Source organism: Papilio polytes, unplaced genomic scaffold (assembly GCF_000836215.1).
Source record: "Papilio polytes unplaced genomic scaffold, Ppol_1.0 DF824269.1, whole genome shotgun sequence".
Classification (NCBI taxonomy): domain Eukaryota; kingdom Metazoa; phylum Arthropoda; class Insecta; order Lepidoptera; family Papilionidae; genus Papilio; species Papilio polytes.
Window position 1 is genome coordinate 2,386,545 of NW_013524935.1, and position 18,929 is coordinate 2,405,473.

Sequence of the window (18,929 nt, forward strand, 5' to 3'; positions counted from 1 at the left end):
TTGGCTGTTGGCAGATTGGCAGCAATCACCTATCTTCTATCTCCTTTCATCTAGTAATCGAAAATCGTTCGTTTCATTTCATTCATTTGTGTATGTGGCAGCCGTGGGTGCATTATTCGTCATTTGTCGTTACAAATAGGAAAAAGAATAATCGTACAGTTTTTCTTCATGTAGACAAAAGTAAATTCAGTGAGTAAATTTAGTTTTTAGAACTTAGATTGCTAAATAAAATAAATTTTGTCACAATCCGGTCATTGTCAATTTCTTTCAAACATGAATGAACGCCATGTTGATTGTCAAAGGTGTTTTCGGAACGGATGAGATATCAGTGGTTTGAACTTTATGTTAATTTTTCAGGCTCTGCGATATTTAGGCATCGCTGTAAAGCCGATTTGATTTAGATAAAGTAAAGAACATCGCAGCCATGGCACAGGTTTTGCCTATACGTTTTCAAGAGCATTTACAGGTGAGTACGCCCATCGGCTTTTATTGGTTTTGTCGATAGAGCTAGCAAGTCAATGAGAATGATATCAGCTGTAATAAAATATTGAACAAAGGTATCCAGACACTATTATTTGTCTTTTTCAAGACAAATATAAGTGTAGAAATGACATTGCGCAATTGTCGAAGTGACAGTTTCCACCCCCTACTCTGGCTACGATGTACCGGTATTGATCTTTTACAAATTCCTCTCTGGATCATATGATTTGAGGGCAACTAGGCACATTACGGAATATTTAGGTCACGCAAATTTTTACTAACTTCTTCAGTATGTCTTTGTCAATTATCGTAAATCTTATAATGAAATACTTAAGCAACGTCCTCTGTTTCTTATAATTAAATTATACCTCGTTCTTTAGCCATATATTTTGAAAATACATATTTTAAAGTATATATGCATTATTTTTTCTTGTAGGAATCTTATAAGGAATAATGTATATCTTTTATCTAATCTATTTACTGCATTTTAATGCAACTAACTAAAACAATATTATTACTTGTGCTGTTATTATTACTTGAGACAAAAGAAGACATGTAATAAAAAAGGGAGATTTAATCTCTTTTTTGATATTAACCTGGTAATGTGAAACCCCCCCAGTGAGGGGCACAATTATTGAGTAAAAATCCAAGTTACAAGACAGACTGGTTGAAATATAACTGAAACATTAATTATTACATTATTTTTTTTTATTCTTAATTAAATAAGTTTATTTCAGAGTAAAAAGAATAGAACAACAAAAATGAAAGAAAAACATGACTCTGAAGTCTTAGAGTGGGTAGTCAGATATTTTAAATCTCTACTGTTATTGAATTTTAATTTGATTCCTTGATGTACTGCGGTATGCTATCAATAATTCAAAATGGGTCAGTCTAGAGGCGAAATATATCTTTAGTTTAGGAAAACTAATTTTTAGTGTGAGTTTATAATTCAAATGGCATTTTTTTTGTAGCTCACAAATGTTGGAATCAATCCAGCTTCAATATCTTTCAACACCCTCACGATGGAGTCTGACAAGTTCATCTGTGTCAGAGAGAAGGTTGGCGAGACATCGGAAGTGGTCATCATTGATATGGCCGACCCTACCAACCCTATACGGAGACCTATCAGTGCTGACTCCGCTATTATGAATCCAGCAAGTAAAGTTATCGCTCTCAAGGGAAAGGCTGGTGTGGAAGGTCAGTAAAGATTACATAACTACTTAGATGCTCAAGGGTAGCATAGAATTGAATAGTTACATAAGATTTTGGATTTCCTGATTTATTTTTTAATTTACTGAAAATGGATTTAAGTTTACTAACTAAGTTTATTAATACTGCATTGCTTTTAAATACAAAGTATAAAACTATAGTGGAAGTATATTAATTGTAAAATAATCACAAATACAAATACTTTTTATTTTTGTTACACTATCCTTGAAATGTGAAAATACTACTTAGTTAATAACAATTTTATTTAAGCAATAACTTTTTAGCATGTTCATTTCATTATGACCTACCTAAGAAAAACAATTCGGATTCAGGTTTTGATATAATCTACAATCTCTAGAATGTTCTAAAACATTTACAAAAAAATGATAAATTCTATTGTTATTGGCCAAATGTATGTTAGACAAAAGGTACCTAATTATTCTTTAGCTATTTACCCATAGAAATGTGCTCCAAATCAAATATCAATTAAATGAGACAATTTTTTGTTAACACAAAAGATTATTGTTGAAAAGAAATCTCTTAAGATAATAAAGAAAATATTCGGATAATTATAATTGTGCAGTGTCATTTATTGATTACATCAGAGGCGTCTCGGAACAGAAGATACGCGTCGGTGACTCATCTCGTATAATGTATTCCTGACCCAAAACAAAAGCCTAACTACGGAATTACGGAAGCTGAGATATCGCGTAAAATATGAACAATCATTAGATATTTTACTGTTTTTTTTTGGTATTTACAACAAAATAACGTTACTTTGTCAAATTGTATTCGCCGATTTGTAATCTAATTCGGTAAATGAAATAATAAATATATAAATTTACAAGTTGTCGATAGTTTGTAGAGACACTTCCCTGGTTGTCGTTATCGTCTTATGTGCAGCGAATAAAGAATCGAGGACTGGCAGGCTCATGACAATCACAAAAAAAAAATGTTTAAAACTAACAAAAAGGTGTATATTGGGGCCCAGATTAAAAATACCATATGTGATCTTATAAAGTAAGTAAGCTTCTCTTACTTCTTAATTTTTCTCGCTACTGCCAGGCTCGCCATCAAACCAGAATAATAATAAAAAAATATCAAATTCTGGTATAATTGGCACGATAAAATATACTTTTCATTCAACCTTGAATTTATTTTTTCTGGCACAATATTCTGGCATCAGTATAACATAATAGTGTATACCATAAGCCTTATTCTATAATTTATGAATTAAAAATTACATAATACCTTATTTGGGTTACAAACAAAAAATTGTTTCATTCATTAATTTGGGCATAATATAAAAATGTTTGATGATATAAAAACATTATTGGTCTGACAGTAAGTCACTTAACTTCGTTTTATTTGGAACAAAGTAAGAGAGGGCTTGGTAAAGGACGCTAGAAATTTGATGGACTGCTCTTAGTCACGCCTTTCGATTATGTAAAAAGCTATTTTTAGGTTGTATATTATCCAACGTAAACTAAATCAAATCAAATAATTAGACATAATATAATTCCTATTGAAAAAGTCGATACAAGTGTAGATGATGTTTGTCGGTTACAGTACCCAAATCGATTGATCCGTTTAGACTACACATGTCACATTGGATTGGATATAGATATCCACATACAAGTATACTCGCGATAAATGCGTCTAATATTACGAACTAGTGCAATAATTGCCTCTCTCTAAAGCTACACTACATACGCTAACTTCGAACAATGTAATTTTGCAAGTGTAGGCTAAACTTTAACTGTACAGTGCTGTACTAAAGTCATAGTTGAAATTTTGCCTACACACGCAGATTTAACAGTTTAAATATCAGAACTAAGCGTCTGTAGCGGGCTTAATATAATTAGGTGTATAAAATATACTATATTAGTTATGTCAAACACTTTTGTGTGATAATCTGTTTGACGCCATATAGTTGGAGATTAGATATTTTGTAGTGACTCGATTAAAAAGTTAGTCAGTTTCATTTGAAGATATAACTGGGGGTTTCCACTACTGAAACATACGAAAACGTTGTCATCACTTTCAATCTTATTAAAAAAGACATACAGATGAGTTAATAACTTTTTTGTTTGTTGGTTAAAAACACATTAATAATATGTTTTTGTACAAATCAGTCGTATTCATGGAATCTTATTATTCTCAAGTGTGAGCGTATAATCTAAACAAGGTGAATGTACCACTTTTATCTATACTAATAATATAAAGAAGAAACATTTGTATTTTTGTAGGTACTGAATAAATATAAATCAAAAACTACGTGAAGGACTTAAAAAATTCTTTTGACATTAGAAAGTCATATAAAATGATTATTACAAAATAACATTGGCTATATGTACTGTTTTAGGCGCAGACGAATTCGCGAACTAAAACTAGTACTGACAATAATCGCTGTATACAAACAATTCATACAAATCTATGTACTATAGCGCATTTGATATCGTCCAATGTCAAATTACACAGATAGTGTCAACGTTCGCTTATCTAATAATACGCTGGTTTTGTATATATATCACCAGCTCGCTATATGTCCCCACTAAGGGGCTTGGAGTCTACCCTAAGTAAGGGGAGATTAGGCCTTAGACAGCCTTGCTGGCGCACTGCGGGTTGGTTGACTTCACACATATCTTTGAATTTCTTCGCCCATATGTGCAGGCATCACGATGTTTTCCTCCACCGTAAGATCACCGTCACATTGCTACATGCCGGGATTCGAACCCAAGACCTGTTGACTACAAGTCTAGTGCTGAAACCCCTGACCCACCGACGCTCAAGGTTTAGGGTATAGCTATACCAAATGATGGTTTAATATGGTTGGTTTTTTCTTCTAATTTAAATTAAAGAAAAGTTACCTCTGTGGTATGGTAATAGAGACATTATTACATTAGATAATTAATAGGAAACCATTATTTCCACTTCGCGTCCATTTAATGTTATTAAAGTAAACAGATACATGCAGGTGTGCGTTCATTTATTATTTACTACATTGCGTGTGCTATGCTAATTAATAACTCAACTTTTTACGTCATTTTATTCACTGGAATAAAAATAAGAACTTTATTATTGATATGTAGGCGATGGAAACGTAAATAGAGTTTTTCTGGTAAAGGTTTTTCAAAGGGCGAGTTCCATAAAAGGTTATCGATACGCCCACTTATTCACATTTCACACAGATATGTAAATAACCTAAGTTACGATAATGTAATGCTTGGTAAACTTAAATCTGAATGGTGTATTTAATAAAATACACTTCTAGAACTCATAAGATAAGAAAATTGTTTAGCTTCTAATATGCGAATTATATTTATTTGTTTACAAAAGCTCTATGCTTACTATTTTATCATAGTTATTAAAGTCGTACCCCTTATCCAAATGAAAACAATCTATTTAAGTTACTCATAATACTTGCTTACGAGATACGAAAGCTATTATTAGCGATATTATTGAAGTGGGCGTACCAGTGTGATATCAAGTAAACAACTAAATGTTCCACCGATGTTACATATACACGAATTAGTAGATTATACATTGAAGTGGAAAAACTACATAAACCCAGATAATGAAATTTAGGTACACCATCTCTTTTTACATAATAACAGTCTTACAAATAACTCAGTTTATTCCTAAGTTTAACTTTATACCGCGTTTTTTTGTACGGCTGTAAGAATTTGTATTAGTAACAAGGATACAGACACGTGTATACGTATGGTTACCCCTGTTTGCCGTCGGATGTAAAATGTCATAGTGCGTTGTACAAAGTAAAAGCCACTCGACTGTACCGTAATCGTCTCGGGAAGTGCTGTTTCCCCAGACGTTTTAGTGGCCAATATACGAGTTGCAACGTTGCAATATCAAAGGATCGTACTGTAGTACCATACATTTCAATTTATAGGCTATTGAAATCGGTCGCATTAAACGCCCATGACACTCATCAACCTTTTTTTGTTAGAGGTTTTCCCCTAATTAGTACATTTTCTTGGATATAATGTTATGTTCTATCTATAATACTATGTTCGCGAAATTATGCACCATTGATCTACGTAAAACTTGTTGATAATAACGGATTATGTTGCCCCAGACACGCAGCGTGACGTACTTAGCTAGAATACTCAAAAGAAATCGTTATTCGTTATATAACTACGAGAGATGCGCAGTTCCTGCAGTTAACCATGCACGATGACGAAACAGGAACACTAGACATCCCATGAACACTAAATGAGATATCGAGGCTTTAAGTAGTATATTTAAATTCGCGTAAACTGGTAATTATTATTGGGATGGATAAAAGCGAATCGAAAAACATTGCAATTTTAAAATCAAATTGTTAAATAATTAAGACCATAATATGTTTTGTTGATCATTTCTACAACATCAAAAAATTGTATGAACCACTTTTTTTAATAAGACGATCGTTACATCTTTTATGAATTACTTCAGTTACAGCCTGATTATTGTTTGCACTAATTCTAATAATAAGAATTTAATTTCGTTGCAGCTCAAAAGACGCTCCAGATATTTAATATCGAAATGAAGTCAAAGATGAAGGCGCATACGATGACTGAAGATATCGTCTTTTGGAAATGGATATCTTTGAACACCCTGGCGCTGGTGACCAGGGTATCGGTGTACCACTGGTCGATGGAGGGCGATTCCACCCCCGTGAAAATATTTGATAGACATTCGTCACTTGCGGATTGTCAAATCATCAACTACAGGACTGACCCCAAACAACAGTGGTTGTTGTTAGTTGGTAAGTATTTCTCTTCATATTTGTGTTACCATTTTTATCTGTATCATATATCTAATTTTCCTTTCGTCAGGTATTTCGGCACAACAGAACCGCGTGGTTGGTGCAATGCAGCTTTATTCTGTAGAGCGCAAGTGTTCGCAGCCAATCGAGGGCCACGCGGCCTCTTTCGCGACGTTCAAAGCCGAGGGCAACGCTGAACCCTCTACCCTCTTCTGTTTCGCCGTGAGGACCGCTCAAGGAGGGAAACTGCATATTATCGGTATGTTTTCTAAGTTTTTCTATGTTGTGGGGAGGAAATATTCGAATCTTGGGTACTTCAACTAAAACTACACTTGCATAAATTATTTTATCTATTTATCAGAGGTTGGCCAAACACCCGCCGGCAATCAGCCGTTCCCAAAGAAAGCGGTGGACGTGTTCTTCCCACCGGAGGCGCAGAACGATTTCCCGGTCGCGATGCAAGTGTCGCCTAAGTATGACGTCATCTATCTCATAACTAAATACGGCTACATACATATGTACGACATCGAGACTGGAACATGCATCTATATGAACCGTATCTCTTCGGACACTATATTTGTTACTGCGCCGCATGAAGCGACTGGCGGAATTATTGGTGAGTTTTAAAATTGTTTCTTCCAAATGGTGTTATTTCTAGATTTAAAATACAATTCGGCGATACGACTTCCTTTTCATTATATTTTGTCAAGTGAAAACGCTAGAAGTAAAAATAAATAATTTTTTTCTTGTCAGGTGTAAACCGAAAAGGACAAGTGCTGTCAGTGACAGTGGAAGAGGACTCCATAGTACCGTATATAAACACTGTCTTACAAAACCCTGAACTGGCGCTCCGACTGGCTGTTCGGAACAACCTCGCCGGGGCCGAAGAACTGTTTGTTCGCAAGTTTAACATGCTTTTCACCAATGGACAGTATGCTGAGGCAGCTAAGGTAAACAACATACTTGCATACTTTTTAATTTTGTAAACTCAAACAAACGAAAGAAATGTTTTGGTCCTTCAAGCCGGAAATTCAATTTAAGCAACATTGAGGAATCCTATCTGTTATTTTTAAAATCATGGATTATTTTAATTTCTGTTAGAAATTGTTTTCTATCCAAAAAAATCTACAATTTAAATTTTGACATTAGGTCGCAGCAATGGCTCCCAGAGGCATCCTTCGTACGCCTCAAACAATCCAACGTTTCCAACAAGTGCCGACACAGTCCGGTCAAACGTCGCCTTTACTCCAATACTTCGGCATGCTGTTGGACCAGGCGCAGTTGAATAAGTTTGAATCATTGGAACTCTGCCGCCCTGTCTTGCTGCAAGGTAATATATTATCTATAGCTATTCTGTCTGTTTAAATATACTTCATACTAAAATAGCGCAATAAGTGCGAAAGTTTGGATGTTTATACTACGTATCTCAAAAATGGCTTAACGGATTTCGATGAAAATTGGCTCAGATGCAGAATGTTGAAGAACTACTTACTGAGTTTTTTTTTTAATTTCCCAACGCACGAAGACAGGAGCAAAGTCTAATGTTAAAATTACTGAAAATGTATGTAAAATTTCAATTTTAAATATTTATTTACTAACAGGTCGTAAGCAACTTCTGGAGAAATGGCTGAAAGAAGAGAAACTGGAGTGTTCAGAAGAACTTGGTGATTTAGTGAAGCCGGTAGACCTGACTCTTGCCTTGTCTGTATATCTGCGTGCTAATGTTGCCAGCAAGGTTATTCAATGTTTTGCCGAGACTGGACAGTTCCAGAAGATTGTTCTTTATGCTAAGAAGGTATTTGTTATACATTTGTTACTTTTAATATAATTGGTATAATTTTGTGGTAGGTACTGTCAAAAGGCCGATTTATTCACAAATTGCATGAATTTATTGCTAAGAATTTATCTACAATTTTTTCAGTCATTGTTTTGGATACTTAATTTAGATGTAGTTTTATCTTATTTCTTATAAAAATAAAAGTATAAAGAGGCTGAAGTATTTATTTTTGTTGAAGAAAAATTCAATGATTTTTTCTATAGAGGATATTTGTACATGTTTCAGGTCGGCTACACTCCGGATTACATTTACTTGCTGCGTTCCGTGATGCGTACCAACCCGGAGCAGGGTGCAGGGTTCGCCGGCATGCTGGTGGCAGAAGACCCCCCACTTGCTGACATCAACCAGATTGTAGACGTCTTCATGGAACAGAACATGGTGCAGCAGTGTACCGCTTTCCTTCTGGACGCGTTGAAGAATAACCGCCCTGAGGAAGGACCTCTGCAGACAAGGTATAATATTATATATTATGCTTATATTCTTCTGTTTTATTCACTAAGGAAATGATGGAATTATGTAAACTATTCAATGTTGTCAAGTATTAACTTCTGAGCCGATTTAAAAAATTTCCTTCGTCTTAAGAAAATAGCTTTTTCTGTGAGTAACACAGGCTTTACTTTTTTACTGGTTCATTTTAATCCTGCGCGGGCGAAGTCACGAGCAAGAGCTAGTGGATTTATAAATTAATAATATGAATTCCACAGATTACTGGAGATGAACTTAATGTCGGCGCCGCAAGTGGCGGATGCTATCCTCGGCAACGGCATGTTCACGCACTACGACCGCGCGCACGTCGCGCAGCTCTGCGAGAAGGCAGGCCTGCTGCAGCGCGCCTTGGAACATTATACTGACTTGTACGACATCAAACGGGCTGTGGTGAGTGTGACTATCATACTATACATATGGGATTCTTACTATCTATGTCTATTCTGTGAAAACACATAGCAATTCTTTTTGTTTTTCATCACTACTCACTCTTTTTTAATTCCACGCGAACGGAGTCGCGGACTTCGTGGCTTAGGATTCAGCAATAGCAACATATTTTTGTACAGTTTTACTGCTCTTAATAAAAAGCCCCACACTTGTGACATGCTACAGGCTATACATTTTTACGCTATCTAATTTAAAACGGTGAGTAAATTGGAAAAGTTTGATATGCAAGAATGGGACAAAAACTACAAGCCAATAGCAGCAAAAAAGCAGGATATTTGATATCAAACAATTTGATAAAAGCTATGAATAATTTCAATGTATTTGATTTGATCCCATTGGTCATTGTTTTATATATTGATGGAATTATTTTTGTATTAATCATACTATTTATTTACAGGTTCACACCCATTTACTATCCGCTGACTGGCTGGTGACGTACTTCGGGACTCTTTCAGTTGAAGACTCTCTGGAATGCCTGAAAGCGATGCTGCAGGCAAATATACGTCAGAATCTGCAGATCTGCGTACAAATCGCAACTAAATACCACGAGCAACTGACTACCAAATCGCTCATTGAGTTGTTTGAAAGCTTCAAGACTTACGAAGGTCTATTTTACTTCCTCGGCTCGATTGTCAACTTCAGTCAGGATCCGGAAGTCCATTTCAAATATATTCAGGTTAGATTTACTTGTCAAAGCGAATAAAAGTATTTATGCTAGTCTAAACATAGAGTAAACTATGATTAATTTTGTTTTTTTTTTTATTCCAGGCTGCCTGCAAGACAGGTCAGATAAAGGAAGTGGAACGTATCTGTCGGGAATCAAATTGCTATAATGCAGAGCGCGTTAAGAACTTCCTGAAGGAAGCCAAGCTGCCGGACCAGCTGCCGCTCATCATTGTGTGCGACCGCTTCGACTTCGTGCACGATCTGGTGCTTTATCTATATAGAAACAGTCTGCAGAAATACATTGAGATTTATGTGCAAAAGGTATGTGAAAAAAGTATATGGTTACTGATACTTATAAAGGTTTTATGTCATTAATAATGTATTAAAATTTGCAATAATTTTCTGAGTGTTGACTTTTTTTTTTTAATTTCTCGAAAGTATAACATTACATGAAATATAACTAAAACTAATATGGTATAATTGCAGGTGAATCCGTCCAGATTGCCAGTGGTAGTGGGAGGTCTACTCGACGTGGACTGCGCGGAAGACATCATCAAGAACCTGATACTGGTGGTCCGTGGACAGTTCTCCACAGACGAGCTGGTTGCTGAAGTCGAGAAGAGAAATAGGTCAGAATCACTTATTTCACTGGATTTTTACTTTTCTCTTTAGACATAAAAACATTTACATAATTTTTATTATAAATCGAAAATTGAAGGTTACGGAAAAGCACTTTACAAGTTGTTAGTGTCAGGTATTCTGTCCAACTTTGTCGTAAGGACTATTGTGATAAGTATATATTAATAAGATAGATCTTGTTAAGTACAAAGTTTTTTACAGTTACGTGTTTCTAAGAAATATCTTTATTTTAGGAAATTCTGTATTAAATTATTCTTGTCATAGTTTTTATATTAACAGTATTAAATAATTTAAAGGTTGAAACTACTTCTGCCGTGGCTGGAGACCCGCGTGCACGAGGGCTGCACGGAGCCCGCCACGCACAATGCTCTCGCCAAGATTTACATAGACTCCAACAATAATCCCGAGAGATTCCTCAAGGAGAACCAATGGCAAGAAACTTTTTATTAATACTTTTAACAACCACGTTATATGTAGATTGATACAGATATACAACAGAATAGTATTATTATAGTAGTTAAGCTAGCTAGCTAGTTTTGCTGTTTAATACATGTTTATTTGATTTTGTGACTCTTATGGAATCATTTTTAATGACGCTCTACGATTTCTCGAGTCTATTTGGGACCTGTGAACAATCCCACCTAAGTTTTTAATTTTTTACTTGTATTTTGATAACTGGTAATAAATGTGTACTATAGGTACGATTCTCGCGTGGTTGGTCGTTACTGCGAGAAGCGCGACCCGCACCTCGCGTGCGTGGCGTACGAGCGCGGGCAGTGCGACCGCGAGCTGATCGCCGTCTGCAACGACAACTCGCTGTTCAAGACGCAAGCGCGCTACCTCGTGCGCCGCCGCGACCAGGACCTCTGGCTGGAGGTGCTCGCTGAATCCAACCCCTTCAAACGACAGCTTATCGACCAGGTATGTACTACACTCAACAATAATCAATAGCGAAATATCCTTTTTCTAGACATCTTTACGTGTGTTTGTTCTGATTATCCAACTGAAATAAATAATGCAAAAACAAATTTGATAGCTTAATTTCTGATTCTATAGTTCACAACATCTTTTAAATAATAAATTAACTTCGACAAAAGATAACACTGAATTTTTTTCTATATCTTGTGTTTATTAAAACTTAATATTTTCAGGTTGTACAAACCGCATTATCTGAGACTCAAGATCCGGAAGACATATCCGTGACGGTGAAGGCTTTCATGACAGCGGATCTGCCCAATGAACTGATTGAGTTGCTCGAGAAGATTGTTCTCGACAACTCTGTGTTCTCTGATCACAGGAATCTGCAGAACTTGCTTATACTGACAGGTAAGACGAAATTTACAACTGTAAAAGCAGTATAAAAAGCACAGTCATCTCTCTACTTTCTTTTGAATAAAGTGAGACATTGATATCCATATCTATACATTTAAGAAAATTGAAGTTTTATTAGTTACTTACAAAAGATAATTCGTGGCCAAATGGTGTAGCATTGCTAAACATATAGAATCAATTTTTATCATTCTTATCTGTGAGTTTTTAAGTTCACGTTTCTTCCTTCGAGTACATGTTGATTTGACAACAATTTTGGAGTTGTTGAGACGGATATGTTGTGGAGTGGAAATTAACGATTTTCTTGTGTTTCAGCAATCAAGGCGGACAGAAGCCGCGTTATGGAGTACATCAATCGCTTGGACAACTACGACGCCCCCGACATCGCGAACATCGCCATCAACAACGAATTGTACGAAGAAGCATTTGCCATCTTTAAGAAATTCGATGTTAACACCTCAGCTATTCAGGTATGATTTTTAATTCTAACATTTTGTTCTAATAGAAAAACAGAAGCTTGTAAATGAAGTATTAAACATGCCTTCTGCATTGAATATTACAGATTTTTGTAGAAAAGTAAAGTAAGTAAATTGATGGATGATGGATGTTTAGAAAGGCTCAAAAGAATTCAATTTCAATTTCACTCGCTAATAAAATTCCCTATAAAAATAAATGAATTCTTATTTAGTACATGATTTTAATATTATTAATTATGTTTCTAGGTGCTAATCGAACAAGTAAAGGACCTAAAGCGTGCTTACGAGTTTGCGGAGCGCTGCAACGAGCCGGGCGTGTGGTCGCAGCTCGCTAAGGCGCAGCTCCAACAAGGCCTGGTGAAGGAAGCCATTGATTCCTACATCAAGGCCGATGACCCTTCAGCGTACATGGATGTAGTGGATACAGCTACTAAACAACAGTCCTGGGAAGATCTTGTTCGCTATCTACAGGTAAGAATCACTTTTCTCTATTCCTGTTTTATATTTAAAATAAATAATGTAATTATATTGGTGATTTTTTATTTAAATATGATATTTTTGGTAACTAAAGGTCCTCTAAAATTGGTTCTAAAATTTTCATAATAGTTGGCATGGAATCTTACTAATATAATAAATACGAAAGTTTAGATGGATGGATTTTTAGGATATTTTAGGATAGCCGTTTAGGATAACTTTGAGGCTCAACGGATCTCAATCAAATTTCGCATAGATGTAGAGGATAGTCTGGAAGAACTCATAGGCCACACACTTTTTTTAATTCCAAGCGAACGGAGTCGCGTGCTATTAATTTATAGATTTGTAAATGCCAAAAATTATCGAGTATTGAAATACAATAAATTTGTTGAAAGTATGCATTATAAATATGTTTCTTTTTTTGCAGATGGCCCGTAAGAAGGCGCGTGAATCTTACATCGAATCGGAACTTATCTACGCATACGCTCGCACTGGTCGCTTGGCCGACCTGGAGGAGTTCATCTCGGGGCCGAACCACGCTGATATACAGAAAATCGGCGACCGATGCTTTGAAGATAAAATGTACAATGCCGCTAAGCTTCTATACAATAATGTCAGCAACTTCGCTCGTTTGGCCATCACATTGGTACATCTGAAGGAGTTCCAAGGTATTATAACTAAAAATAATAAAATGTTATTCCTAGTTTAGTTATCACAAGAAACGTCCTAACTCTATCAGATTTGAACTTGTTTCCCAGTCACACTATTCGGATAAAATTACTTCCCTAAATACATATAATAGTTTATAATTTTACTTCTTCTATTAATTTATTGATATAACTCAAAAACTACTAGGCCGAATACAATAAATATTAAATCAATAAATAGCTATGTCATTGAGTAACATAGGCTATACTTATTAAAAACAGATATTGAGGTTATTTATAAAATTGTAATATTGTCCAGGTGCGGTGGACAGCGCTCGTAAAGCGAACTCTACTCGCACGTGGAAGGAGGTGTGCTTTGCGTGCGTGGACGCCGGCGAGTTCCGGCTGGCGCAGATGTGCGGCCTGCACATCGTCGTGCACGCTGACGAACTGGAGGACCTCATCAATTACTACCAGGTAAGAATAAGCACTGTCACACGACTGAATACTGAAATGACAAGATGTGATAGTGTTTTAAATTATTCTATTATATTTCTTGTTTATTACTCTCCCTCAGCGGCTTGGGCCAGTGTTTAGTGTCTTAAATTATAACACCACGCCTAAATTACAAATGCTATTAAAATGCGGTGCCTGAGATTGTATTCGGTGCTTAAGATACGAAGTGTTTAAATTTCGATACAGTATGTCGTTGTTGTGATGCTTAGGAGAATGTGTTGACCGAAACGAATCTTTAGTGTTTCAGAAACGTTTTAGGATAAGGGTTTAGTTAGTGTTTAGTCTTAATAAAATGTAGTCTAACCAAGCATAGGTCACTAATATTGCATGAAATCTCATTGATTTGTGGCATTAATTGTTACAATAATTTTACGATTTTTTGCAGGACCGAGGTCACTTTGATGAGCTGATCAGCCTGCTGGAGGCGGCTCTGGGTCTCGAGCGCGCGCACATGGGCATGTTCACCGAGCTGGCCATCCTCTACTCCAAATACAAGACTGCCAAGATGCGAGAACATTTGGAACTCTTCTGGTCCAGAGTCAATATACCTAAGGTAAGATATTGCTCAGTACAAAAACGTATATCAAATATGTGACGTCATATATATTATATTTATCAAGTCAAAAATAATTACATTAAAAAAATTATTGATAGGTTAACGTCTAGATTCCTCTTTAAAATGCACTATACTTACAACTTTAGGTGTTACGTGCGGCGGAACACGCCCACTTGTGGTCGGAGCTGGTGTTCCTGTACGACAAGTACGAGGAGTACGACAACGCGGCTCTCACCATGATGCAGCACCCCACGGAGGCCTGGCGCGAGGGACACTTCAAAGATATTATCACCAAGGTAATAGTTAGCTGGATTTAAAAGCGTATGTGACAGTTTTCAGACGTAGCAAACGAGCAACCGTCCATCCGATTTCGCAGAAACAGTGAAGCGAACATTGTTCATTGTATTTGAAATTGCAAACAGAAGGGGATGAACAAGTTATTGATATTTCTCGTTTTATATGTGTCTCCTCGTCCGTCAAATCCATTTATAAGTTTTTACTTCCTTGGCGTCTCTAGTTAAATCTCTAGTTAAATCTACGTACATCTATTAATGTCAAGTTCGTCTTCATGACATTCTTCATTAAATCTTTCTTCTTACTAATATTATAAATACGAAAGTATAGATGGATGGATGGATGTTTGTTAGAGTTTGTAGCCTAAACGGCTAAACGGATCTCGATGAAATTTGGCATAGATGTAGAACATAGTCTGGAAGAACACATAGGCTTTTTACATTTTTTTTAATTCCACGCAGACGGAGTCGCGGGCGAAAGCTAGTACAATATAAATGAGACCTTTATATTTCAGGTGGCAAACATGGAACTGTACTACAAAGCGATCCAGTTCTATTTGGATTACAAGCCGTTGTTACTGAACGACCTGCTGCTGGTTCTCGCGCCGCGCATGGACCACACGCGCGCTGTCAACTTCTTCACCAAAGCTGGCCATCTTCAGCTGGTGAAGGCCTACCTCCGTTCTGTGCAGAGCTTGAACAACAAGGCCGTCAATGAAGCACTCAATTCACTGCTTATTGATGAAGAAGATTACCAGGTATGCTTTTATATTTTTAAAATTGTTTGTGATTAATTCCTTAAATTATTATTTTAACTCCTCATATTTCATATTGCAGGGTCTCAGGACATCGATAGATGCATTCGATAACTTCGACACCATTGCCCTCGCGCAACAACTAGAGAAACACGAGTTGACTGAGTTTAGAAGGATCGCCGCATATCTGTATAAAGGTAATTTTAACAATTATTTCTGGTATCATTGTTATTTAATAAATTGTAACGGCTACATTTTCAAAGATAATGGTGTATTTTATTTCTACATAATTAAAAAAAAAAAGTTTAATGCTCCGATATAAAGCATTTGTCCTCCTACATCCACTTAATATTAATTGAAATTGTAAATCATGACTATGGGACTTCCCTCATGTGGATATACTATGACGGCTAATATAAATGATTCCATCATGTGCAGTTTTTATTATTTTGGCGACTCCAGGTAAGTTGTACCCATTCCCTGGCGGCACGCCCATGGATTGTGCCAATCCTTTGAAGGCAAAAATGCAGGATAATAATGTTACCAATATTTGTATCCAGGTAACAACAGATGGAAGCAGAGCGTGGAGTTGTGCAAGAAGGACGCGCTGTACGCGGACGCGATGGAGTACGCGGCGGAGTCTCGCCAGTCCGATGTCGCTGAGGAGCTACTTAACTGGTTCCTCGAACGCGACAACTTTGAGTGCTTCTCTGCATGTCTCTACCAGGTACAGTGACCATATACGTCCACAGATATATAATAAACCGATTATAATAGTCCGAATACGACTAAAAAGGTTAAACAAATGTTTTTTGTGTTATAATTTTATTGATTTATGAATTTTACTGTGGGCAACTATTTTAGAACAACATATAAAATTGGTGCAAAGATAAACTTAGGAATAAACTAAATATAACAAATTTTGCTTGTATTAACTTTATACCGCCTTTATTAGTGAGATTGTAAGTGTATAAATTCATTTACAAATGAAAGATACGATAGAATGATATTTTTTGTAAACATAGTGATCTATACTAAAATTATAAAGAGGAAATATTTTAAAAATTCTTTCACTTTTAGAAAGGTATTTTATCTGTAGGCAACATAGGCTATATTTTTTTATTTCACGCGGACGAAGTCGCGAGAGACAGCTAGTATCTTATAAAATGTGATACTACATGATTATTTATTTATTTTTCAGTGTTATGACTTATTGAAACCCGACGTAGTCATTGAATTGGCATGGAGGCATAACATTATGGACTTCGCGATGCCATTCCTAATTCAAGTGAGTTTTGTCAACACACCAGTTTATGAAATTATTTTTTTAATTACACTTACATATATTAAAATATTTTGTATGTGCAGACTGTTCGCGAACTGACGACTAAAGTGGAGAAGCTAGAGGAGGCGGATGCTAAGCGCAGCACTGAGAGCGCCGAGCACGAGGCCAAGCCCGCTATGATGATGGAGCCACAGCTCATGCTCACCGCCGGTAACTATTTTAAAAACATTATCTATCCTCTATGGTTTCAACTGTCACATGTAGTATGACGTTTAACCATAAAGCTCTTAAATTAAAAAAAAATGGATTAAAACGTTTTCTGTGGTTCTAATACTGATTGGATACTTTAGTATAATTATTTGTTTTGCTGATTGATTCGTATCTTCTATTCCTATTGAACTTTTGAACTTTTGTTTTAGCTATAATACTTAGGTTATATTTTACGGTAATATATTATAGTACTACTTTAACATTATAGTTGTCATAAATGCGTAAATTTAGATGGGTGGATGTTTTTTAGAAGGTATTTCCAAATGACCTCAGCATAAACAAATAAAATTTATCATAGACGTAGAACATAGTCTAGAAGAATGTAAAGGCTAACTTACCTTTTTTATTGCGGCATAGTCGCAGGCAAAAGATTTTATTAAAAAAGAAACACTTATCGCATTTTGCCTTACACTTATATATGTTTTCAGGTCCGTCTATGGCATACCCAGGTGTGGCGGCGCAGGCGTCCCCGTACGCGTACGCGGCGCAGGCCCCGTCGCCGGCGCCCTACCACGGCTACGGCATGTAGGGAACTGCCGCCCCACGCGCGTGGGGGAACTTCAACTTCTAACTCACAGGAACTACGCCCCGGGAACACCTGTACATAGACACGTCTGTCCCGATACCGCGTTACTAGCTTCAGTTCCATCCTCTATGCACTTTGTCTACGCTTTTTCAATAAAAATATATAGAAAGTTGTTCGGATCCCTATTCCCTTTATATTTTAATTTCGTGGCCTAATTTGTTTGAAAGTGCATTGAGGTACAGGATGTTTCATGTTGTGGTGTAAACGATATAGTTCATATAGTTCTCATCGTTGCTACGTTCATTGTGTAGTTATTGATGTTACATACTTTTAATTCCATTTCAAATATAATAGAGTAAATCGTCTTAAATCATAACATTTAAGGATACGTAAGTTTGAAATTTATGGTATTATTTATTAGACAATTGTCAGCTAGTTATCCTATTGAATATCGGCTAATTAGAATTTGAAGTTTATGATTGAAATATTAAAAGAATATATAAGATTTCATGTCCATGGTATCATTAGTGAGTCATAGATAAATTTAAAGAAGTGTTACTATTCTATAACCAGTTTTAATGGCATATAATTAGTGCGGATAAACCGTATTACGCGTAATCTTTTAGAAAAAAGATGTGTAATAGAAAAAAACCTGATTTTAAAGTAAAACAACTAACGATAATTAAATGTCTGGAAAACATCGAGATGGTGTAAAACAGATCTTTTTTCTAAACAGACTTTTTAAATATGATATAGCGAGCAGCTGAGACCAAATTTTAGATTTGTCAAAGCTTAGTTGAGCCACTAGGTGCATAGATCATATATTTATGTATATAGTGGTTAGTTGTTCAAAAATTAAAAAAATAGCTACGAATGTTTAAGAAATTGCTTTATATGGCTTTCATTTCCAGTGCGACAATTTAAAAAGAATACACATTTTGTGGGACTTATATTTTACTTAAAACTTTCAAATTCGATAAAAAAATACGTTTATGATGTTTTAAATTTAAGATGTTTCGGTATGAAATGTACAAAAATATACCGCCGTTTTCATTGAAATTTATATGTATATAATGTTTTCAGTTTATGAACAATTATAGGGACAGTTGAATTGAAATTACACGCAATTCTTTAGTTGCATTAATATATGATTATTATTAAATATAATTTGATACGATTAGGTTTAGTTTAGGCAAATAGAATATATTTTAAATGTTTGCGAACATTGTACGAGAGTTGATCACAGAATTTGCTTTAGTTATGTTAACAC

General features: G+C 35.7%; 1 protein-coding gene across 1 annotated transcript; it reads left to right on the forward strand.

Moving 5' to 3' along the window:
- The first annotated feature begins 73 nt into the window (after positions 1 to 73).
- LOC106106097 (clathrin heavy chain) lies at positions 74 to 18,651 on the forward strand. Its single transcript, XM_013286629.1, has 29 exons — positions 74 to 189; positions 358 to 466; positions 1,452 to 1,677; positions 6,203 to 6,457; positions 6,528 to 6,716; positions 6,819 to 7,073; positions 7,211 to 7,407; positions 7,607 to 7,787; positions 8,059 to 8,252; positions 8,520 to 8,746; positions 8,999 to 9,170; positions 9,625 to 9,903; positions 9,996 to 10,214; positions 10,380 to 10,522; positions 10,829 to 10,963; positions 11,231 to 11,453; positions 11,684 to 11,858; positions 12,177 to 12,331; positions 12,584 to 12,808; positions 13,239 to 13,479; positions 13,778 to 13,935; positions 14,360 to 14,527; positions 14,677 to 14,826; positions 15,339 to 15,581; positions 15,661 to 15,775; positions 16,139 to 16,305; positions 16,780 to 16,866; positions 16,947 to 17,073; positions 17,562 to 18,651. The coding sequence occupies exons 2-29, from the start codon at positions 425 to 427 to the stop codon at positions 17,660 to 17,662; spliced, it is 5,049 nt and encodes a 1,682-aa protein (XP_013142083.1). The 5' UTR covers positions 74 to 189; positions 358 to 424; the 3' UTR covers positions 17,663 to 18,651.
- The last annotated feature ends 278 nt before the right edge of the window (positions 18,652 to 18,929 follow it).

Bases quoted from the DNA above. Each gene is read 5' to 3' on its own strand.
- LOC106106097 (XM_013286629.1), top strand. From the start codon at position 425: ATGGCACAGGTTTTGCCTATACGTTTTCAAGAGCATTTACAG. The intron at 7,408-7,606 runs GTAAACAACATA...TTTTGACATTAG, and splicing joins AGTATGCTGAGGCAGCTAAG to GTCGCAGCAATGGCTCCCAG. The intron at 11,454-11,683 runs GTATGTACTACA...TAATATTTTCAG, and splicing joins AACGACAGCTTATCGACCAG to GTTGTACAAACCGCATTATC.